A 25,253-nucleotide genomic window follows, 5' to 3' on the forward strand; every position below is an offset into this window, starting at 1 on the left:
TCCTTTTCTTTTTGCAAAGACAGACTAACACGGCTGTTACTCTGAGTCCCTTCCAACCCTCATATGCTATGATTTCTCTCTTGGTTTGTGGCATTTATTTAATGTCCCCTGCAGTTTATTTGTGTGGTAAGCATTGCGATGAGATGCGAAAGAAAGGGGATAGACAGTGGGATGGAGAGAGAGGAAGAGGTGGGTGGCTAGAGAGGGATGGGTGGACAGGGACAGATGCAAAGAGTGACAGCTCCGATGGGACAGGGCAGCTTTGGGTTGCCACTTTTGGTTGGAGAGATTCCTGGAGGTTTCATCACATGACATAATCTTTAATTAAAGATTATTTTTTAATTCCTGGAGACGCCAGGGCAAACTGGTTCCAGAACTGGCAGCCGGGCGCAGCCTGCCCTGAGCTTGCCTGGCTCACAGGCTCCCCAGGAGCGGCTGGGCACGGCGGGGAGGAGGCCGCGGGTGTGCCGCATCAGAGGCGGAACTATAGCGCGCGCTGGATTGTCCCCGGCCGGAGCACTTAGTGCAGTGCGCCGCCCGGAGCGAAGTCGCGCTGCAAGCAGGAGCCGCATGGACGAGGCGGGCTGCGCGGCTCCGGGCACTGCCCCGAGCGGGCCGGAGCGGGAGGCCCGCGGGTCGCCCCGCGGCAACTGGATGGCGACTCACCCTAAGGTAAGTGCGGGGGCGGGCCCCGAGCTGCCCCCATGGGGGTCCTTACAGGGGCCGAGCGGAGCCTGCTGCCCGCCGTCCCAAGGCTCCTCCCTGCGGCCCGGGGCTTGGGGTGTCCGGGTCCTGCAGCGGTGGGGCCCACGCAAGCCCCCGCCCAGCCGGGTGGCTCGGCGGTGCTGCGTGGCCCGGCACCCCGCCTGAAGGAGAGCGGAGCTGTCGGGACTGGGCGCTCCCCCAGCTGCTGACTGCTGGATCCCGCCTGTCCCAGCAGACCCAGGCTGCCTCTTCCTCCAGGGTAACTGAGTTATTGGGATCATGGCTGCGTATTTATGGTTTGACAGTTGCGGTCTACAGCTAAGACAAAATAAAATGGGCCATCTTCACTTAAGATTCACCCTAAAGATATTGTTTAAATGTCTCACGTACCCCTGTTAATTTATCTTAGGCTGCTGAAAGTCTTCTTTGAAAACTAAGATTGAATAGAGGGTTTCTGCCAATTTCCCAAGAAGTTTTGCTTGAGTTCTGGAAGGAATCTTTCAAGCTGACTAATTCAATCTCAGTGTCTTATGGTAGCTTTTCACCACTAATCTTTTTTCTGGCTCTCAGCCTCACCGTTGAAACAAACACATCTAAGAAATCAACAAAAAACAACTTGTGAGCTACTTTCCTTTAGGGAGGAAGGAGAAAAGGAGTACCCAACTGCAATAACTTGTCAAACTGAAGTTTTTTTGTGTGGTGAGCATTCAGATCAAAACGTAAAGCAGGGGTGGGCAAACTTTTTGGCTCGAGGGCCACATTTGGGAATAGAAATTGTATGGCGGGCCATGAATGCTCACGAAATTGGGGTTGGGGTGCAGGAGCAGGTGAGGGCTCTGGTTGGGGGTGCGGGCTCCGGGGTGGGGCCAGAAATGAGGAATTCAGGGTGCAGGGGTGTTTGAGGGCTCTGGGGTGGGGCTGGGGATGAGGAGTGTGGGGTGTAGGAGAGGGCTCTAGGCTGAGACCGAGGGGTTCGGAGAGCGGGAGGGGGATCAGGTCTATGGCAGGAGATTGGGGCACAGGGAGGAGGGTGAGGGCTCCAGCTGGGGGTGCAGATTCTGGGGTGGGGCTGGGGATGAGGGGTTTGGGGTGTAGGAGGGTGGTCTGGGCTGGTACCGAGGGGTTTGGAGGGCAGGAGGGGGATCAGGGCTGGGGTGCAGGGGGAGGCTCAGGGTGCAGGCTCCGGGAGGCGCTTACCTCAAGTGGCTCCCGCAAGCAGTGGCATGTCCCCACTGTGGCTCCTACGCGGAGGCGCTGCCAGGCAGCTCTGCGTGCTGCCCAGTCTGCAGGTGCCACCTCTGCAGCTCCCATTGGCTGCGGTTCCCATCCAATGGGAGCTGTGGGGGCAGCGCTTGGGGTGGGGGCAGTGTGCAGAGCGGAATCCCCTGACTGCCCCTACACATAGGAGCTGGAGTGGCGCTGTGCTGGGAGCAGTGTGGAGCAGCCTTTGACCCTGCTCCCCGGCTGGAGTGCCAGAGCAGGCCAAGCCCCAGACCCCGCTCCCCAGCTGGAACTTGAGGGCCGGATTAAAATGACTGGCAGGCCAGATTCAGCCTGTGGGCCATAGTTTGCCCACCCCTGACCTAGAGTCTAGACAGAGAAACAGAGATAGTAGCATGACTAGGTAGACAGAGAGATTTTTGTTTCCCCTTATCTGATCTGTTTTCATTACTTATTTGTATATTATTAATTTGAATGGTGTTTCACAGGAAACTTTTTAAAAGAGCATAATTTCTGCCCTGAAAAGCATTGATTGTAAATTCCTTAGGACACTGACCTTTGTCATCTTGGATGTCTGTAAAGCACTAATAGGCCCCATGCACACCAATGGAGCTATATAAATAATGAGTCTCCTATTAGTAGTACTCCTTGGAATAGTCAAAACTGCTAGATATCTTTGTTGGAAGAGGAACTTGATGGATTAATGTGATTTTAATGTAAGAAACTTCTTAAGAGTTTAGCATATGGAGAAACCTTATCTTACGTTTTATAATCAGAGTTGTTGAGGAGTATTAGCATGTTATTTACCCCTTTATGTAAAGTAAGAACCAGAGGTCTTCCAGTGAAATTAATAGGCAGCAGGTTTAAAATAAATAGAAGGAAGTATTTCTTTGCACAACTTGTAAAGGGGATGTTCTGAAGGTCAGAAGTATAACTGGATTAAAAAAAGAATGAGATGAAATTCTTGGAGGATAGGTCCATTAAAGGCAAGATGGTTGGGGATGCATCCCTATGCTCCGGGTGTCCTACACGTCTGATGGTCAGAAGCTGAGACTGGATGATAGGGGATGAATCACTCTATAATTGCCCTGCTGAAGCATCTGGCACTGGCCACTATCAGAAGGCAGGATATTGGGCCAGATGGACCATTGATCTGACTCAGTATGGCCATTTTTTATGTACTGTAGCAGAAACAGATGAAACTCAGAATCTTTCTCCTCAAAAACAGCTCTGTTCCAGAAACAGTCAAGATTCTTTTAATGCCTTTTTATCTGGGCCAAGCAGAAATGTAACTTTAAAATATTTTAAGAGGTCAATATTTATATTGGTGTTTAATCTTTTTGAATCTTAGTAGCAGTTCTTTAAACAGGCTCCATACTTTCTCATGCTCTTTTGAAAGGTTTTATGTATCTGTACCAATCTGACTTCTGCTCTGCATCTTTGATTGCTGTTACATGTTGGTTTCAGCTCACGGAGATGATGTCATTGGATGTGGCTGACAGCACTCAAGTATATGCTGCGTTCTTAGTTTACTTGGACCTCTTAGAAGGTAAATCAATGAAAGTATTTTTCTTGAGAGGCTGAGCAATCTGGGACATCAAATAAACTAACGTATGTACTCTGATTTTTGAAGACCTATATGCTAGTAGCAAGTATCAGAGGGATAGCCGTGTTAGTCTGTATCCACAAAAACAACGAGGAGTCCAGTGGCAGCTTAAAGACTAACAGATTTATTTGGGCATAAGCTTTTGTGGGTAAAAAGACACTTCTTCAGATGGTTGGAGTGAAAATTACAGATACAAGCATAAATATACTGGCACATGAAGAGAAGGGAATTACCTTACAAGTGGAGAACCAGTGATGACAAGACCATTTCAATCAGGGTGTCCACTCCCAGTAATTGATGAGCAGATCAGTGATTCTCAACCATGGGTACACGTACCCCTGGGGTACGCAGAGGTCTTCTATGGGATACATCAACTCATTTAAATGTTTGCCTACTTTTACAACAAGCTACATAAAAAGCACTAGCAAAGTCAGTACGAACTAAAATTTCATACAGACAGTGACATGTTACTGTTCTATATACTACATCAGCAGTTCTCAAACCGTGGGCAAGTTAATTTTAATGGAGTTGCCAGGGCCAGTGTTGGACTTCCTGGGGCCCAGGGCAGAAAGCTGAAGCCTGAGACCCGCCATGTGAGTTTTTAAGTGAGGTGAAACTTGGGGTATGCAAGATAACTCTGACTCCTGAAAGGGGTACAGTGGTTTGGAAAGGTTGAGAACCACTGCAGCTGGGGACCTTGCCTTTAATCCCTTGTGGCTGTTTCATTAAAGAATTGTTCACAAGCTGACAGTTGGTGCTTGACTGTGAGCTGTAGCTCACGAAAGCATATGCTCAAATAAATTGGTTAGTCTCTAAGGTGCCACAAGTCCTCCTTTTCTTTTTGCGAATACAGACTAACACGGCTGCTACTCTGAAGCCTGGGAAAACTTCGTGTCTCATGGGGAATAGTTTACATAGGGGGAAAAATAAAGACCACAACAAGTTGACTTTCTTTCCAAATTTATACCCTCCTTAATGATGCAACCAGAGAGAGACTTGTGTGTTGTGCTTTTGTCCCTCTCTTATTTTCAGGCAGAAACTGGCACGAAGTGACATGCGTTGGACTAGCAGAACTCCAGCTCGTATGTCTCCGTGCGCATGAGAGAGAAGCTGAGAATTTACAGGTTGTGGTGCCAACACCTGTCCACATGTCATTCACTCATCAGAGGTGAGCCAGTGATCCCAGAGTATTTGGTGCTGAATTACCAGAAAGAAAAAACAAATAGAGGAGGTAAATATTGATAGGGCAACTGATAACTCCTGTAAAGCTTTAGAAAAACATTCTCTGTTAAACAAAAAGACGACGGGGGGAAAAAAAGACAGGGGAAAAACAAATTTGAACACATGAGCTGAGTTATTTCTAGTATTAGCAACATTATGAGGGTGGGATTTTTTTCCTTTAGCCTGATCAATTTCTTTTGCTTTTTCCTCACTTGAAATAACCCTGCAATGTAACGATTTTGTCCACTCAAAAAATGTTTTGTACTATTTAAAGTCCTATCTGAAGTATTCATGGTAATCACCTGTATTGGAGTTTATACAGATAATTATTTTCAAGTACCTTGAAGATGATGATAAATGCTTATTTTCTACTGCTTTTGTTAGATACTGAATCACAGGAATGGACTCTCTCTTTTTTTTTTTATTAATTTAAATATAATCCTGGCCACTTTCAATCTGAAAATTTGCTTCTACAGGCTGAAAACAGTTATATATATAATAGCATTTTCAGAGGTATGCTTTTGCATTAGATCTATCTAGGAAAGTGCTCTATAAACCCTTACTTTCACAGCTATATGTACAATTTCTTGTGGTGCTCATGGAGGGAGAAACAAGAAAGATCTGCTTTTCTAATGACGTGGGTTTTGTAATGGAAAGTGTTTTCAGGGTTACTTTAAAAAGAAATTCTGTTCAAATCAAACTTTGTTTACATTTCGGGTGTGTTCCAATGGTTAGGTAAAATGTACAGTATTCTTCCCATCTGATAATGGCTATCTTCTTTCTCTTCCCCTGCCCCCCATGCCTGACATCCTATCCTATGACACCTCTAAGGAACGGTTTATCTAGAGCCCTGCGTGGATACAAAATTTGTATCCACGTCTGATCTGCATACATGGTCCGCAGATATAAAGCAGATAGCATCAGATTTGCATGGCTCTAACTGTCACTTTGATCATTTATTACTGTGATGTCAGGGGAGCTGCCAACAGATCATACAGTTAATTGCACTTGATGTACAGTGAACTTCATTTATGTGCATGCTCTGTGAATGTCTTTTTTGGCACATTTACATTTTCCAGTGATTTTATAGATGACAGACTTGTCTGAAGCAAACAATCTTGCATCCCAATAGTAAATACGTAGTAGGTTATCCTGTGGGTATCTTTTCAGCAGCAGTAAACTTATGGCAGGAAATGTGTATTATGGCAACTAGTCATATGGTTGGAAGTTTTCTAGTTGTAAATTAATAAGATTTTTCAATTGCTATTCAACAGACCAATCGTTTGGCTAGTATGGATACGGTTTTAAAAAGAAATATCACAAAACGGTATCGTCAGATGGCATGACTTGCTGCTCTGTTGTATAGTCGCAAAGCTATTGAAAGAAAAGCTAGAAGACGAAGTATTTGCTACTGTTCTGCTTCTTGTGAAGGTGTTGACCATTTTCTGTGGGGCGGGGGGATTTCTCTCATGGTTTGGGGGTTGGAGATAGACCCAAAATGGGTGTGGGTAGTTGGGTAGCAAACTAGGATATTTGCTTTTCTCACTGAAGTTGCTTCTGCATGCTGTCTCTTGTTTCCTACATGTTGGTGGGTTTCTACTGGAAGTGAAAACCTTTTTCCTCCCTGTGGGTGGGCAAGTGCCAGCAATTTTGTGTCCTAACATGTATTTTATTGCTGGGAGATACAGCACAACATTTGTAACCCATCTTTGTATCCCATCGGACTTTTCATTCATGGACTCTGAATTTGTTTGTACTGTGGTGGCACTGTTTGCTCTGTTTCTGGCATCAGCGTGGATGAAATCTTTTACTGGAAGGATGGTTGACTGTTAGAGCGAATGTATTACATTGATTAAAAGTACAGTTTGTGACCAGCTTTTGCTGTTGAGTAAATATATAGAGTATGTTATCACTAAAATGTGTTCTGGCTGAATACAGTTCTCCACTTTCAGATGACTCCATTAAAGCTGTACATATGCCTGACCCTAATGCTGGTTTAATAGCCAATGTGGCAGGAGAATGGTATGGATACTGCTGAACACAATGTAGATACATGATTCTTGATGTCTCCAGTATACAGTGACTGGTGTCTCAATGGTCACCATCAAAAGGAGCCAAATAGAATGACCTGAGTTCTGTAAACAGCCACAGGGACTGTCCAACAAGTGCATCCTTGGGGATGGAATTTCACAGGCACATCTTACCAGTGAGAAGGCCTGCCTCCTCTTGCTGACACTGAGCAGTGAGAATCCAGAGGATGGTTTCTGGGGTACATGGGGCAAAAGGTAATGCAGTGTGTAAGGGCTGTAAATAATTAATCTGTAAGTATCTAAATGTCACTCTTTGAAAATGACTTTTCTATAGGCAAAACAATAAAATGAATTGTAGAGCCAGTTGGAAATGCAGCAGGTTGCAGTAATGATGATCCCTTGTTCTGACTGTCAGTTTATTGAGCTAACCTTGTCTTGTGTTAGTGTTGAAACCATGGTTTAAATTGTTGATTAAAATGTACTGGCACTGTTGCTAACTAAGCCTGGAAATCATAAGCTAAATAAAAAGAAGGTAGCAAATGGCTGATGTTCACTTACTTAGGGTATGTCTACACTACGAAATTAGGTTGAATTTATAGAAGTTGGTTTTTTAGAAATCGCTTTTATATAGTCGATTGTGTGTGTCCCCACACAAAATGCTCTAAGTGCATTAAGTGCATTAACTCAGCGGAGTGCTTCCACAGTACCGAGGCTAGCGTCGACTTCTGGAGTGTCGCACTGTGGGTAGCTATCCCACAGTTCCTGCACTCTCCGCTACCCATTGGAATTCTGGGTTGAGATCCTAATGCCTGATTGGGCAAAAAACATTGTCGCAGGTGGTTCTGGGTACGTGTCGTCAGGCTCTCCCTCCCTCCGTGAAAGCGCCTTTTTTCCTGAGTTACCTGTGCAGATGCCATACCACGGCAAGCATGGAGCCCGCTGAGCTCACTGTCACCGTATGTCTCCTGGGTGCTGGCAGATGTGGTACTGCATTGCTACACAGCAGCAGCCACCCATTGCCTTGTGGCAGCAGACGGTGTAACAAGCCTGAAAACCATCGTCATCGTGTCCGAGGTGCTCCTGACCGCCTCGGTAAGGTAAGTCAGGAGCGCCTGGGCAGACATGGGCGCAGGGACTAAATTAGGAGTGACTCGACCAAGTCATTCTCTTTAGTCCTGCAGGCAGTCCTATTGTACCATCTTATGGTGAGCAGGCAGGAGATGAGGATGGCTAGCAGTCCTATTGCACCATCTTCTGCCGAGTAGCCAGGAGATGAGGATGGCTAGCAGTCCTATTGCACCATCTTCTGCCGAGCAGCCAGGAGATGAGGATGGCTAGCAGTCCTATTGCACCATCTTCTGCCGAGCAGCCAGGAGATGTGGATGGCTTGCAGTCCGACTGCACCGTCTGCTGCCAGCCAAAGATGTAAAAGATAGATGGAGTGGATCAAAACAAGAAATAGACCAAGATTTGTTTTGTATTCATTTGCTTCCCCCTCCCACCCTCCATGAAATCAACGGCCGACAATCATTTTAGTGAGGTCTGTCAGGGGCACCTTGAAAACTGTAATGGAGATTCAATCCTGCCTGAAATACCAGAGTAGGGGGGATAGCTTAGGGGGTTGAACATTGGCCGGCTAAACCCAGGGTTTTGAGTTCAGTCGTTGAGGGGGCCATTCTGTGTGACAGTTATTTTTGTTTCTCCTTGATGTAAAGCCACCCCCTTTGTTGATTTTAATTCCCTGTAAGACAACCCTGTAAGCCATGTCGTCAGTTGCCCCTCCCTCCGTCAGAGCAATGGCAGACAATCGTTCCGCGCCTTTTTTCTGTGCAGACGCCATACCATGGCAAACATGGAGCCCGCTCAGATCACTTCGGGAATTAGGAGCACATTAAACACCACACGCATTATCCAGCAGAACCTGGCAAAGTGAAACCAGGCGAGGAGGCGACGTCAGCGCGGTGACGAGAGTGATGAGGACATAGACACAGACTTCTCTCAAAGCACGGGCACTGGCAATGCGGGCATCATGGTGCTAATGGGGCAGGTTCATGCGGTGGAACGCCGATTCTGGGCCCGGGAAACAAGCACAGACTGGTGGGAGCGCATAGTGTTGCAGGTCTGGGACGATTCCCACTGGCTGCGAAACTTTCGCATGCGTAAGGGCACTTTCATGGAACTTTGTGACTTGCTCTCCCCTGCCCTGAGGCACAGTAATACCAAGATGAGAGCAGCCCTCACAGTTGAGAAGCGAGTGGCCATAGCCCTGTGGAAGCTTGCAATGCCAGACAGCTACCCGTCAGTCGGGAATCAATTTGGAGTGAGCAAATCTACTGTGGGGGCTGCTGTGATGCAAGTAGCCAGCGCAATCAAAGATCCGCTGATATCAAGGGTAGTGACCCTGGGAAATGTGCAGGTCATAATGGATGGCTTTGCTGCAATGGGATTCCCTAACTGTGGTGGGGCCATAGACGGAACCCATATCCCTATCTTGGCACCAGAGCACCAAGCCGGCAAGTACATAAACCGCAAGGGATACTTTTCAATAGTGCTGCAAACACTGGTGGATCACAAGGGACATTTCACCAAAATCAACGTGGGATGGCCGGGAAAGGTACATGACGCTCGCATCTTCAGGAACTCTGGTCTGTTTCAAAAGCTGCAGGAAGGGACTTTATTCCCAGACCAGAAAATAACCATTGGGATGTTGAAATGCCTATAGTTATCCTTGGAGACCCAGCCTACCCCTTAATGCCATGGCTCATGAAGCCATACACAGGTAGCCTGGACAGTAGTCAGGAGCTGTTTAACTACAGGCCGCACAAGTGCAGAATGGTGGTAGAATGTGCATTTGGACGTTTAAAAGCATGGTGGTGCAGTTTACTGACTTGGTTAGACCTCAGCAAAACCAATATTCCCACTGTTATTACTGCTTGCTGTGCGCTCCACAATATCTGTGAGAGTAAGGGGGAGACGTTTTTATAGAACAGTGGGTACACTCTTTCACGGTAAACCTTGCTGTTAACATTACATACATAGCACATGTGGTTTCGTTCCAAGGTCTCATTTTGCCTATCCCCACCACGTGGCTAGCCCCTCCACCCCTGCTGTTAGCCACAGGGAGTGGGGAGGAACATTTCTGTTCAGCCACAGGCAAACAGCCCAGCAGGAATGGGCACCTCTGAATGTCCCCTTAAGAAAAGCACCCTGTTTCAACCAGGTGACCATGAATGATATCACTCTCCTGAGGATAACACAGAGAGATAAAGAACGGATGTTGTTTGAACGCCAGCAGACATACACTGCAATGCTTTGTTCTACAATGATTCCCGAGTACGTGCTACTGGCCTGGAGTGGTAAAGTGTCCTACCATGGTGGACAGAATAAGGCTGCCCTCCCCAGAAGCCTTTTGCAAAGGCTTTAGGAGTACATCCAGGAGAGCCGTGAATGCCAGGGCAAATTAATCATTAAACATGCTTGCTTTTAAACCACGTATACTGTTTTAAAAGGTACACTCACCAGAGGTCCCTTCTCTGCCTGGTGGGTCTGGGAGGCAGCCTTGGGTGGGTTCAGGGGGTACTAGCTCCAGGTCCAGGGTGAGAAACAGTTCCTGGCTGTCGGGAAAACTGGTTTCTCCACTTGCTTGCTGTGAGCGATCTACAACCTCCTCCTCATCATCTTCCTCTTCCCCAAAACCTGCTTCTGTGTTGCCTCCATCTCCATTGAAGGAGTCAAACAACATGGCTGGGGTAGGGGTGGCTGAACCCCCTAAAATGGCATGCAGCTCATCATAGAAGCAGCATGTTTTGGGCTCTGACCCAGAGCGGCCGTTCTCCTCTCTGATCTTCTGGTAGGCTTGCCTCAGCTCCTTAAGTTTCATGCGGCACTACTTCGGGTCCCTGTTATGGCCTCTGTCCTTCATGCCCTGGGAGATTTTGACAAATGTTTTGGCATTTCGAAAACTGGAATGTAGTTCTGATAGCACGGATTCCTCTCCCCATACAGCGATCAGATCCCGTACCTCCCGTTCGGTCCATGCTGGAGCTCTTTTGCGATTCTGGGACTCCATCATGGTCACCTCTGCTGATGAGCTCTGCATGGTCACCTGCAGCTTACCACACTGGCCAAACAGGAAATTGAAATTCAAAAGTTCACGGGCCTTTTCCTGTCTACCTGGCCAATGTATCTGAGTTGAGAGTGCTGTCCAGAGCGGTCACAATGGAACACTCTGGGATAGCTCACGGAGGCCAAGTGCACTGCCGGTAGGACTCAATCGCCATGAGACAAAACTTAAAAGGGAAATGACCTGGCTGAGTCACTCCCATGTTTGCCCAGGCGCCCCGACCTCATCGAGGTCGGTTAAAAGAGCACCTAGGACTACGTCGACGACGGCTACCGGTCATACAGCACTGTCTGCCGTCAAAAGGCAATAAACTGCTGCTGTGTAGCAATGCAGTACCGCGTCTGCCAGCACCCAGGAGACATACGGTGACGGTTAGCTGAGTGGGCTCCATGCTTGCCGTGGTATGGCATCTGCACAGGTAACTCAAGAAAAAAGGCGCAAAACGATTGTCTGCCCTTGCTTTCATGGAAGGAGGGAGGGAAGGGGGGCCTGACGATATGTACCCAGAACCACTCGCGACAATGTTTTAGCCCCATCAGGCCCTGGGATTTCTACCCAGAATTCAAATGGGCGGCAGAGACTGCGGGAACTGTGGGATAGCTACCCATAGTGCAACGCTCCGGAAGTCGACAGTTGCCTTGGTACTGTGGACACACTCCGCTGACTACATGCACTTAGAGCATTTGTGTTGGGACACACACAATCGACTGTATAAAAACGCTTTCTACAAAACTGACTTCTATAAATTTGACCTAATTTTGTGGTGTAGACATACCCTGAGAAAAACCTGTGGATTGTGGTCCCTTGGCTCTGCCATGTTCCCTATTTACCGCAGACCGACAGCTGTGTCCACCAGCATACTACGTCTGAGTGTCAAATTGTCAAATTAAATTTAACATCCCTGTGGCAGAGAAAACACCACAGCGGCCCAAAACTATAGCATTTAATTTCAGAAAGGAGAATTACACAAAAATGAGGAGGTTAGTTAAACAGAAATTAAAAGGTACAGCACCAAAAGTAAAATCCCTGCAAACTACATGGAAACATTTTAAAAACACCATAATAGAGGCTCAACTTAAATGTATACCCCAAATTAATAAACATAGTAAGAGAACCAAAAAAGCACCACCATGGCTAAACAACAAAGTAAAAGAAGCAGTGAGAGGCTGTCATAAATATAAAGGGAAGGGTAAACCCCTTTGAAATCCCTCCTGGCCAGGGGAAAGCTCCTCTCACCTGTAAAGGGTTAAGAAGCTAAAGGTAACCTCGCTGGCACCTGACCAAAATGACCAATGAGGAGACAAGATACTTTCAAAAGCTGGGAGGAGGGAGAAAAACAAAGGGTCTGGGTCTGTCTGTATGCTGGTCTTTGCCAGGGATAGACCAGGAATGGAGTCTTAGAACTTTAAAAAGTCCTTTAAAAAGTGGAAGTTAAATCCTAATGAGGAAAATAGAAAGGAGCATAAACTCTGGCAAATGAAGTGTAAAAATATAATTAGGAAGGCCAAAAAAGAATTTGAAGAACAGCTAGCCAAAGAATCAAAACTTAATAGCAAAAAAATTAAGTATAGCAGAAGCAGGAAGCCTGCTAAACAACCAGTGGGGCCACTGGATGATCGAGATGATAAAGGAGCACTCAAGGACGATAAGGCCATTGCAGAAAAACAAAATTCTTTTCATCGGTCTTCATGGTTGAGAATGTGAGGCAGATTCCCAAACCTGAGCCATTCTTTTTAGGTGACAAATCTGAGGAATTGACCCAGATTAAGGTGTCATTAGAGGAGGTTTTGGAACAAATTGATAAACTAAACAGTAATAATTCACCAGGCCCAGATGGTATTCACCCAAGAGTTCTGAAGGAACTCAAATGTGAAATTGCAGCACTACTAACTGTCGTCTGTAACCTATCATTTAAATCAGCTTCTGTACCAAATGACTGGAGGATAGCTAATGTGATGCCAATTTTTTAAAAGGGCTCCAGAGATGATCCCAGGAATTACAGGCTTGTAAGCCTGACTTCAGTACCAGACAAACTGCTTGAAACTATAATAAGGAACAATATTGTCAGACACATAAATGAACATAATTTGTTGGGGAATAGTCAACATGGTTTTTGTAAAGGGAAATCATGCCTCAACAATCTACTAGAATTCTTTGAGGGGGTCAACAAGCATGTGGACAAGGGGGAATCCGGTGGATATAGTGTATTTAGATTTTCAGAAAGCCTTTGACAAGATCCTCACCAAAGGCTCTTCAGCAAAGTAAACAGTCCTGGGATAAGAGGGAAGGTTCTCTCATGGATTGGTAACTGGTTAAAAGATAGGAAACAAAGGGGAGGAATAGATGGTCAGTTTTCAGAATGGAGAGAGGTAAATAGTGGTGTCTCCCAGGGGTCTGTACTGGGCGCAGTCCTATTTAACATATTCAGAAATGATCTGGAAAAAGGGGTAAACAGTGAGGTGGCAAAATTTGCAGATGCTACTCAAGATAGTTAAGTCCCAGGCAGACTGTGAAGAGCTACAAAAGGATCTCACAAAATGGGCAGATGAAGTTCAGTGTTGATAAATGCAAAGTAATGCACATTGGAAAACATAATCCCAACTATACTTATAAAATGATGAGGTCTAAATTAGCTGTTACCACTCAAGAATGATCTTGGAGTCATTGTGGATAGTTCTCTGAAAACATCTACTCAATGTGCAGCGGCAGTCAAAAAAGTGAACAGAATGTTGGGAATCATTAAGAAAGGGATAGATAATAAGACAGAAAAATCGTATTGCCTCTCTGTAAATCCATGGTACACTCATATCTTGAATACTGTGTGCAGATGTGGTCACCCCATCTCAAAAAAGATATATTGGACTTGTAAAAGGTTTGGAAAAGGGCAACAAAAATTATTGGGGTACGGAATGGCTGCCGTATGTGGAGAGATAAATAAGACTGAGACTTTTCAGCTTGGAAAATAGATAACTAAGGGGTGATAGAGGGCTATAAAATAATGACTGGTATGCAGAAAGTAAATAGGGAAGTGTTGTTTACTCCTTCTCAGAACACAAGAACTAGGGGTCACCAAATGAAATTAATAGGCAGCAGGTTTAAAAGAAACAAAAGGAAGTATTTCTTCACACAATGCACGGTCAACTGTGGAACTCCTTGCCAGAGGATGTTGTGAAGGCCAAGACTATAACAGGGTTCAAAAAAGAACTGGATACGTTCATGGAGGTTAGGTCCATCAGTTGCTATTAGCCAGGATGGACAGGGATGGTGTCCCTAGCCTTTGTTTGCCAGAAGCTGGGAACGTGCAACGGGATGGATCACTTGATGATTACCTGTTCCGTTCATTCCCTCTGGGGCACCTGGCATTGGCCACTGTCAGAATACAGGATACTGATCTAGATGGACCTTTGGTCTGACCAAGTATGGCCGTTCTTATGTTCTTAAAGTGTTCCAGAATTAAGGCCCCAGCCCAGTAAATCATTTAAGCATAGATAGTTCCTGTGAAGTCAATGAAACTATTGGCATGAGCGTAAGTATTTGCAGGACTGAAATCAATGAAGCCAGTTTCATTCTCAGGTTGTTAGTATCGCACTGTTTGGAGTGTTTATTTGTTTAAACATAACTATGTTTTGACAAATATTTTTTGAAAGTGTTTATTGGTCTTATGTCAACAGACTTTGTACAAACTTTGGGGGCCAGAAGTGGGTTGATGTCCCTTTTAAACATTTGTCCAATTTGTAATTAGGCAACATGTTTTCTTCTAGTGAGCTATAGCAATTTTTGCATAGAAACAATAGCACTATCATTTTTCTGGTTCACTTTTACCTTGTAAGTGAAATTAAACATTCTCTTCACAACTGTAATTGTCAGTAGTTCCTCCAGCCACTAGTATCAATTAGTTGCAAATTGCTCACTTGTAAGATTATTCTTAAAAAGGCATATATTGTAACTTAAGCTACTTCAAATATTAAACTTCCTGAAACTGGTAAGTTGGTTAGCATCCAAATAGAAACTTATTTTTAACAAGTCAGTAATTACTGTTTATACCACTCAATTCGCTTGTGTTCATGTGTTCAAAGTTGTGATAGTCTAATATAGTTTTCAGAAGTCTAGTTATTTCTTAGAGTGGGCGAGGGAGGTCTCTGAGATCAATTAGTCTTAAATATGAAATGTTAAAAACAGACTTGTAGGCTGCCCTGCAGGATCCTCTGCCAAAATAAGGAGAGTGACTTTTTATCATGTGCAATAAGGACAGTGACTATTTTTATCATATGTGAATTTAACCTTCCTCTGTTGCCTCATTCTACCCAAATTTGAAAACTAAAGCTAAAGCTAGATCAAGGGCATAGTGCTTGGGACTAGAAGGGCTGACTTTTCACAGGCACACGGGTCTATCCATCTCTCCGGTTTCAAGGCAGTCATCTGGGAGCAGTGTTTGGTGTAATGTTTGCCTGGCTGGATGCTCTGCTGCACTGACTGCAATACTGTAGAGAACTTTTCCGTTGGTTGTCGTGAGTAAGGGGACTCTTGTTTCCAGCACAAGTTTGGGTGAAGTGCTGATTTCTGTGTACAGAGACTAACATACATTAATTCTCCAGCCCTGACTTGCCCCTTCACATGCTTGGAGGGGGAGGAAGCTGTTCAGTTTGGTCAAGCTTCTGCTGAATTATTCATCCAGGAGCTATAAAGGATAGATTCAAAACCTTCAGCTTCCATAGTATGGAAAGATTATGGCTTATTTCAGCTAATTGGAGCCCTGTGCCATATATTACAAACTGCTCACAGCACTCATTGTTTTGTCTTTGCTTTTCAGACGTTTTTTGCAAAGAGAATTTTTAATAGAAATAAAGAGTATCTTCACCTCCCTCTTTGTCTTGTTGCACTGGCTGCCCGTGTCCAGATTCCCGTAAGGTCTGTCCTGCTCGTTTGAGGATTTCCCTGAATATGGCTTGGGCAGCTAACCAGTTCTTCAGTTGCCTGGCATCTACTGCTTCTTTCTCTGGCTATCTCCAAAAAGAGAGAGCATGCACACTCCACCCTGCCCTCCAAAAGGACCCTGTTAACTTGAAATCTAATTAGCAGTAAATGAGTTTAAAAATAGTTTCAGGCATTATACCTGCCCCTTCTATTAAGAATTGTGCCCATCGCTGTCATGGCTACGAATATTCCAGAAGTGCATTAAATGAAGAGACCTAGTATCTGTCGTGTGATGACACGTGAGCCTCCCCTGCTATTTGTAATTTTACTACCGTGTTTTCCTAGTGTGTGAAAGACCCACGCAACAGGAGAAACTGCTGAATGCAAAGTGCTGTCACATACGCGAGCTGGGGAAATGCTTTTGTCTAACCTCAGTGATGAGGATTTTATCTCTTTCTTGTGATAACAATAGGTAAAATATTTTCACACAAATGTGGAATTGAAAAAAATCAGTGGTGTCTCTTTCTTTCGGGTTAGTGATCAAAGGACTGGATTGCAGCGTGAGTGGTTGTTTTGGGTAAACTGTTAAGCAGGAGAGTGTGGCCTATGGGCTATAATTCATGATTGGGAATTGAGGTCTGGGTAGTACTCCTGCGTCTGTCATGTAACCTCAGTTGATGGTTCTATAAAATGGAGAGAATATCTACTTCACAGGTGTTGGGCTTAGTTCAAAGCTTTAAGGGCATGTCTACATTGCAGCCCAAGCTCTGGGACCTTCCCACCTCACGGGATCCTAGAACTCGGGCTGCAGCTCAAGCCCGAACATCTACACCACAATTAAACAGCTCCTTAACCTGAGTCAGCTGGCATGGGCCAGTTGTGGGTGTTTAACTGCAGCTTAGACATACCCTAAAATCCTCTGCCTAGGTAGGTGGTTTAGAAATGTAAACTGTTAAATGTGTTATTTTATATAGCAATATCTTTTTCATGATGAAATCCAGTTAATCTTATACAAAGTAGATTTAAAGTATACTTGGTAGGGGTTTTGTGTGCAAATTTAAGGCCTAACTCTGGTCACGCTGACCTCAATAGGAGTAGGATCTGGTTTGCTATGAGCATGCAAAATCACAGGCATGAATTTTAGAAGCAGAGTTCAAGTTACCCTGAAAATTTGGTCCCTTAAATCTAAGAAGAGGGGAAACACCTCTTTTACAAGAAACACTGATGTCATTTGTGGGATTATCTTTATTGCTTTGTGGGATTATTTGCATGAGAGTGAATTTTCAGTACATCTTCACTCTTGCAGTGCTTCAGGTTCTCCTAGTTTTTCTGTCCCTGGATTTTTCCCATCCCAGTGCTTCTACTGAAATTGAGATCTGTTGCTGGTGAAACCCCAAACCTTAGCAGCCTCTCTTGTAACATTCAATGACTTTTTTCATTTAAAAAAAAAAAAGAAACTTGCAGGATATTTTAGCTCAGCAGACTTCTCACTGTGCTCCCAGCAGCACAAATGCTTGATTGTTCTATAAGCTCTCTTGGGGCTCCAACTGCCTTTCAGTTTTACTAGGCAGTCACTGGCATGAATCCCTTGAAGGTGGCATGTGTAAGGGTATCTGTTGTCGCTGAACCTCTGGATGAACAGGGCTATTCCGGAGCCTCAGGCACCAAGTTAATTATGTATTGTAGTCCACAATTTCATTTTGGCAAGACGGCGTAAAACACTGTAATGATTTTGCTATTGTATACATGCTTCATTTACAAGACTGCATTCACTAATAAGTGGCGTTTATTAGGACAATGCATGCTTCAGAGCAAAACAGAAGTCATGATCTATGATTCTAAGTTCTTCCAGAACCATCCCAGGATGTCCCCATCGTGAGTTAAGTTTCTTGGTATACAAGCCTGATATTTGGAGTTTTTAATGCTGACATGTCAACAGTGACAACAACAGGCACCAGCTAAAGTTGCTCATAAAGAGCAAAAAATTCAACCTCCCTCTTGCTGCAGGTTAACCACAGCTCTTTTGGCTTTGAACTTTTAGCTACACCTTATTGAAATCTGGTAGTGGATTGTATTGAGCTTTTTAAAGTTAAAAATGGTGTTGACAAAGGGTGCTTCTACAGCTCCATTGGAGAGAAGTGACTGGCTTGCAACTTCTGTCAGACTGTTATGTTAACTTTAATGAGTAGGAATTTGTGTTCCTTTGCAACATCGGTCATTATGCAAGTAACTTGTGTGTCCTAGAACTAAGTGAGCTTTATTTTTGGGAGGAGAGTTTGGTCCAAAACAGCCAGGACATCTGAAGGCTGTGAGGCCCAGTGCACAGGGTCTGTTAACTCTCTTATGTCCTTTAAGAAGATAATGAGAAATAATAGCTGTAGATAATGACCAGCTATACACAGTGCATGCCATCAGCATTGTACCATTGATACTGATGTATACTTAGGTGATCAGTAAAGATGGAAAGACTGGATATTGTAACACACAGTCTGCATGATGACTGATGCGTGAGGAAGGGGGAATCAGGAATACAGTGGAAATGAAGACAGCCTTTTGGCACTGGTTCAGATTAAAATAGTAGCATAGTCAACATTCTGGGCCCTGTTGGTCCTGGAGGATGGATCATTTTTTGGGGTACCCAAATAAGCAATGCAGGATTCAGCGCTAAGGAATTAAACCATTAGCTTTAAAGTTTGGGCCTTCATCTTGAGGAGCTGAGCATCCTCGGTTTCCTTCAGTCTCACTGGGAACAACCTCTGAGGCTGCTCAGTGCTTCACAAGACTGGTCTCTGCTGCTGAGAATGTTGAGGAATGGAGGCAGTTGGAACTGCTCTGATGAGGTAGAGCAGGGAGTAATACTCCAGAATTTAATTCTCCATTCTTCAAGAATTGTTTAAGGTTACGAGGCCCTGGAGAGAGATCAGGGTATATCTTGAGCACCCGTCTACAATCAGTGGGGAAGAACTATTTCTGGCTATTAAGTTGGGACTACTCTTTTCTCTTTCCGTCAGAGGAGAAGGACATGGGAAATAAGCAAAATGCAAATATGGGAAACAGTTCCCCCCTATGAAGTTACTGGGTGATGTTCTCTGGCCTGTATTGTGCAAAAGGTCTGAATAGATTATGATAATGGACCTTTCTGGTATTAAAATCTGTGAATCTTCCCTGCTAGGAGTCAAGAATGAACTGGATACAGGTACTGAGCTATGCTTTCAATCCGGTGTGTGGTTTTTCAGGTGAAGTTGGAGGCACATTGGAAGATCTACAGGGGGAAGCCTGCAACACCATAGGCTATGCGGTGGATAATTGAGCTCCTTTATCCCCCATGCTGGTAATATTCTACTTTTCCTAGAAGAAAAGGCCATCTGTATACAAGTGGTTTCAGTTAGAGATGTTTATGGGAGCAGAAACCCCTCATATCAGCAAAACCTTAACAGGAGGTAGTGGTTTGCCTTTTTCTATTATCTATGCTGTAGTCACATTCTTTGAATAAGTGGACTAGTTCATACTGCTATCTTTTCATAGGCTCTTAAATTATTGAAATGAAGGCTTATTAGCGCTGCCAGATCTGGTAAAGAAAAATATCTAGTAATATTTCTGAAGGCCAAAATGCAGAAAGGACATCTGGAGAGAGGCTGCGTCAGTTTTTGGCATTTCTTTACTTAGGGGCAATGGTCCTTTGAAGTAGAAAATACTTTTTGTTGTATCTATATTATTAAAAAAATAGTGCAGTGTTTATCAGTCTCTTTGTTCATTGCAGATCTGATGTACAGTAAAGTCACAGTGCAAATCCAGATAAACATCTATCGCAGTCTCATTATCTTCCTACCTGCTCTTATGAATGACTACGGCTGAAAAGGAACTTAATAAAAAATGCTGTATGTGATCCCAACAATGATGCCTTGAAGGGAAACAGGAAACACATGCGTCTGCAGACTTCCTGAATTCCAGGGACTTTTAAAAACTCTTTTAAAAGCTCTCCTCCAGATAATCTCCAACAGTTCTGCATTGCATTACAGTGTATAGCAACTAGATGTATCTTCCACAAGATTCAACAGGCTCCTTTTGGCCCTGTCTGCATTACGAAAACGACCTGTTCCAATGATGGGCCCCCCTGGAGCATCTTAAGCCATGATTGAAATGGTTTGTCTGGTAATATTGATCGTGTTGAAGAATGGCTCAGTTGCTGAAAATATCATGAAATTGAGCAAAGGGGGTCTTAGACAATCGGGGTGGGGTGGGAATGCTAACACTAAGGCCTGTGAGGATGAGGAATATCGTCCCTATGGGAGTTGGATGGTGAGAAGCCCACTGATTGTCTAATCTAGTTTTAAATGATTCAGACTACTCAAGCATAAACATTAAGGAGCTCCTTCTGTGTTTGGAGGTAAAGACCACACCAACCAACAGCACATGCTTCAATCTAGTCCCAGGGCTACTCTTAAAATGAGTATGAGTTTAAATTACATGGCTCTTGAAATTCCTCTTGCAGCCATCTACCACCATCCTGCATAATCTATATTCTCAGGAGGGAGATCATCCTATAAGTCTTGCCAGGGGTGGTGTTTCTCTAACAGGACTCCACACACTACAAAATTATGTTAACCTAAATTCCGTCAGCATACAGCCATTGCCGTAGTTAAATTGCTTTTGCATGTTCACACTACACTCCTTGTGTTGGCGGTGCGCGTCCTCACAAGGAGCACTTATACCGACTGTACTGTCAAGTGTGGGGCATTGGAGGACAGCTTCTGAAAGCCAATTACAGTTGGTGTCTGTGTGACAGGTTGGGTCACAGAAACCACCTTGGGACTGCCACCTGCTGTGCTAAGACTATCTCTAAGCCCACTTTCCCTGGGAGCTTGGAACTTCAGTACCTTGCCTGGTTATGCCAGACACGCTAGCCTGCTACAAACACAGACCCAGGTCTGAACCATGTCCCTCAAAAGCTGCAGGCTTAACTGAAAACCGCTTAAGAAGTGCTCCTGTCTCCAACACCCAGATACCCAGTTCCCAATGGGATCCAAACCTCAAATAAATCTGTTTTACTCTGTGTAAAGCTTATACAGGCTAAGCTCATAAATTGTTCACCCTCTATAACACCGATAGAGAGAGATGCACAGCTGTTTACTCCCTCAGGTATTAATACTTGCTCTGGGTTAATTAATAAGTAAAAAGTATTTTATTAAATATAAAAAGTAGGATTTAAGTGGTTCCAAGTAATAACAGGCAAAACGAAGTAAATTACCAAGCAAAATAAAACACACAAGTCTAAGCCTAATACAGTAGGAAACTAAATGCAGTAAATCTCACCCTCAGAGATGTTCCAATAAGCATCTTTGACAGACTAGACTCCTTCCTAGTCTGGGTCCAGCAATCACTAACACCCCTGTAGTTACTGTCCTTTGTTCCAGTTTTTTTCAGGCATCTCTTGAGGGTGGAGACGCTATCCATTGAGCAGGATGAAGACAAAATGGAGGGGCTTCCAGGGGCTTATATAGTCTTTCTCTTGTGGGTGGAAACCCCTCTTCTCCTATGTAAAATCCCCTCAACAAGATGGAGTTTTGCAGTCACCTGGACAAGTCACATGTTCATGCATGACTCAGTTCTTTACAGGCCGACGCCATTGTTTACATGTTAGTTTGAAGGTTCCCAGGAAAGCTCAGATGTGAATTGGCATCTTCCAAAGTTCATTGTTAGTTAAGTACTCCCAATTACTTGAATAACCCCTTCACACTATGTTGACCAAATCTGTCTTATGTCTTCCTACGGCAAACACTTCAAATACAAGCATAGAGCCACCGCTCATAACTTCAGATATAAAAATGATACATACCTACAAATAGGATGAATATATTCAGTAGATCATAACCTTTGCAAAGATATGTTACACGGCAAATCTAGCATAAAACATATCCCAGTTATGTCATATTTACACTAATAAGCATATTCCTATAAAGTATTATGGGGTGCAACGTCACAGTCTACACTGTGTTGACTTAACTACATCAACATTGACTCTGTGCCTCTCATGGAGGTGGAGTTATTAAGTTGGCATAGTGGAGCAGTTACGTTGTCAGGAGAGAAATTTTAGTGTATACACTTACATAGGTTGTTGTAGGCTGCCTTGTGTCCCCCTAACTCTAGTGTAGACCAGGCCTCTGTCTACCTTCTGACCTGCTGTTGAATTCTTAATTGGCAGGGCAGTTTCATGAGTTGTGCACTACTTTTAGGGCACGTCTGCAGCAAAGATGAGAGAATGGGGCACTTGCTGTTATGTACAAAATTATAGTGTTTCAGATGCCAGGGAGACGCCATAGTATCCTTCCTTAGTTCTAGAACACTCTTCGCTCACTGTCACACACTTTATTATTCAGTGTGCTTCTGTGAAAAGGACACTTATCACCCCTACCTACGGCCGTTTGGTATGTCTTATGGAAAATTGCTCATCACACTGTGGAAGGCCAGAGAAGAGTAGAAGCCTGTAGTTCTGAAGGTATCGCTTATAGTGGAACCTATTTCCACACTGCTCCAACCCACTTCAAATCATAAATGCGCTGCCTTTGGGTTTAAAAAAAAAAAGAGCAATTCAATCTAAAGTGATGGGCGGGTATTTTCTCCCTACATGCTGAACTGTGCTTGAAATCGGCACTTTAGCTGGTGGCCCTGGGCTAATAATGTACAGCTGCACCACCATGCACCCTGGCAGGGAGATCCCAAACTGAAAGCCACTTGGCAATCAAAATAGTACTAGGGGTAGGAGGAGAGCTAATTTAAGGTGTTTGATCTTTAAGCATTTTGGAGGCAGCCCCCTTCTGCTCTACCACATACAGCATCTCCTTGCGTGGCTGATCTCTGCTTTGTCACCAGCAGCATATATAGTAACAAAGGAGTGTGAAAATATGGCTTATGATTGTTTTAATGTCTATGCTGTGTGAAATGGCTGGTAGTCCTCCCTTTGCATGACACCTTCTGTGAATGGGGCCCAGCTGAAAAACCTGCAAGGAAATCTTTGTTTTTCTTCGTTAGTGAAACTGAAGTATGACTGATTTCTGCAAAACTCTGAGACTGCTAATAGAGCACTGGGAAGATCATGTGCTTAAAACGTCATTTGGGCTTCTAGGCTGCTGCTTTATTCTCTGCCACTTCCCATTTGATTCCTCTGTGATCCTCTAATTTTTAAAATGGGGTGGAGGAAGATAATTAGAGCTTGAGAACAGGTGCATTTGGAAACACTCATTTTGAGCCAGTGTCTGACTTGCAGGATCTACATCTCTTGTTGGGGGTGACTCAAAGGTACATCAAGTGATGGGGCGGGTATGCATACTGTAGGGACAGGTAGGCTCTGTAGCAATATCCTGGACAAACTCTCCACACGAGGCTTATTAGCAAACACGATGGTTTTCAGTGATGGTCATATACAGATGTTGCCACATCAATCATTTAAGCCAGGAGTTCTCAAACTTTATTGCAAAGGGGGTTGTGACACTCCTTGGGGTCCTGATCCACAGTTTGAGAACTGCTGATTTAAGCCATTATGCACTCTTAGTCGTTACATGTCACCGCTCTAACATCCTCAATGCTGTTAGACTAAATAGTCTCTCTTAGAGCCCTGTATATCTGTGCTGTGATTTTTGGATCATAAAGTGACCTTCCTTTTTTTTTTTTTTTTGGTTGAGGACCCTTGATTCAATTAGTAGACAAGTAAATAGTCGACATATTATTCCTAAAATGAACTGAGATGGAAGCATTTCTTCTCTGTATTGTCCTGGATTTAAAAAATAGGAAGCAGAAAAGTAGTTGACAGGGAGTGTTAGTTAACTATTTGTCTTCCTCTCCCTGAAAGCTACTTTTGAGGCTAACAGACTGGATTGGGTGGCGGGAGATCTTACTTCATTTTCTGGCTCTGTCACAGACTCACTCAATTTCTCTGCGCTTCAGTTCACCCATGTATAAGATGGAGATAATGCTCCATTTAACACTTCATCCATCTCGTCTATTTAGATTGGAAGCTTTTCAGTTCAGGGGCTATCTTGTGTGTGTACCATGTCTGGCACAATTTGGCCCCCAATTTTGGATGGGGCCCCTTGGGGCTACCATACTATAAATGGTTAATAAGGTGGCAATGTAGTCAGCTGGTATATACTGTACTGTATATAAATGAGTGCACTACCTGTTAATATATTGACAAATTTAGTTCCAGCAGGGGTCTGTGCAACTGGAGAATTTTAAAATCAAAACGAAGGCTAATATTTCCTCAGACATTTAAATGCATTTCTTTAACTCCAGAAATATAACCCTTAACAGGGCTGACTAGTGGGACTGGATCATAGGACTCTGATGCTTACCCTGAACTAATGCTAATCACGGTGTTGAACGTGCGTGTGTAGTGAAGGCAAATAGTCGTGCTTTACAGCATAAAAATCACTGTTTATAATGGATCATGGCTCTAGTAACTTTAAGGATAAGTTAAATGCTACACTGTAGGCTCTGAAAGCTTTGTAAAGAGAAAAGCCTAAACACAGCTGGTGAAAGAGAGAGCGCTATGTTGAAAATGTAATGCTTTGTTCCCACTGTTCCTCTTTTCTGCTCTCTTAGCTTTCTGCTGCAAGGAGAAATGGGTTCTCTAAGCAGGATGGTGGTATAGATTAGGCAATGAGCAGTACTGCTACTCCTTTAAAGGTAGAGAATTCACTGGACAGCAGAAGTGTTCACGATTTACTGGCTGGGGTGTCCTCAGCCCTATACATCCTGGGAAATAAGTGATATTGCAGTTTTAGCTTGATGCTATGTCGAAATGATTGTGAATAGATTCCTAACTGACTGTCTTTCTTTCAGGCTCAGAGAGATCATGAAGAAAGCATGTATTCCACAAGATGGAACAGATTCCCCACTGTCGGTTATCCTGGCTATAGTTGAGTCAGATTCCACAGTAGTCTATTATAAACTGACAGACGGTTTCATAATGCCAGACCCTCCTGATGATACTGAAGACGTGGACAATAAACAGTGGAGAAAGAAAAGAAGGAAGCTTTTGAGATGACTTTAAGACAAAGACGAACTGTTTCTTGGCCCCTTATTTTCAAATCTAAACAAATTCAGTAATTTGTGTATGTAAATTAGAAGGTACAATGGCTTAACTCCTGCATTGCAAATCTTCACTTGCTCTGCAGAACTCAGACGTCTGCAGCATGCCTCAAAGTAAAATGGTTTGTAACATGTTTCAAGGACCTGACTTTTGTATAAGGCAAGTTACTCCTTCCTCCTGTCTTTTATTTTTTTTTATTTTTTTTTTTTTGAGAAGCAGAAGGTTTCAAACTTTGTCCCTTCTTCACACACGCCCCTACATTTGTGGGAATGTAAAGACTTAACAGAGTCAGACCTATGGCATAATTTTAAAGGTAAATATTGAAATAAAGTAAACTGTTCTTTA

General features: G+C 44.0%; 1 protein-coding gene across 2 annotated transcripts; it reads left to right on the forward strand.

Moving 5' to 3' along the window:
* Positions 1–542: 542 nt before the first annotated feature.
* Positions 543–25,253, forward strand: TSEN15 (tRNA splicing endonuclease subunit 15). Of its 2 annotated transcripts, none has more exons than XM_077823822.1 (4): positions 543–672; positions 3,394–3,475; positions 4,565–4,700; positions 24,659–25,253. In XM_077823822.1, the coding sequence occupies exons 1-4, from the start codon at positions 571–573 to the stop codon at positions 24,861–24,863; spliced, it is 525 nt and encodes a 174-aa protein (XP_077679948.1). In that variant the 5' UTR covers positions 543–570; the 3' UTR covers positions 24,864–25,253. The 2 variants fall into 2 exon arrangements, with proteins under 2 accessions (XP_077679948.1, XP_077679949.1); XM_077823823.1 differs by having other exon boundaries at positions 562–672; positions 3,326–3,475.

The sequence above is a fragment of the Eretmochelys imbricata genome, chromosome 8 (assembly GCF_965152235.1).
Source record: "Eretmochelys imbricata isolate rEreImb1 chromosome 8, rEreImb1.hap1, whole genome shotgun sequence".
Classification (NCBI taxonomy): domain Eukaryota; kingdom Metazoa; phylum Chordata; order Testudines; family Cheloniidae; genus Eretmochelys; species Eretmochelys imbricata.

Coding starts and splice junctions, on each gene's coding strand:
- TSEN15 (XM_077823822.1), top strand. CDS start 571: ATGGACGAGGCGGGCTGCGCGGCTCCGGGCACTGCCCCGAGCGGGCCG. Junction 673..3,393: donor GGATGGCGACTCACCCTAAG/GTAAGTGCGGGG, acceptor TGTTGGTTTCAG/CTCACGGAGATGATGTCATT. Junction 4,701..24,658: donor ATGTCATTCACTCATCAGAG/GTGAGCCAGTGA, acceptor TCTTTCTTTCAG/GCTCAGAGAGATCATGAAGA.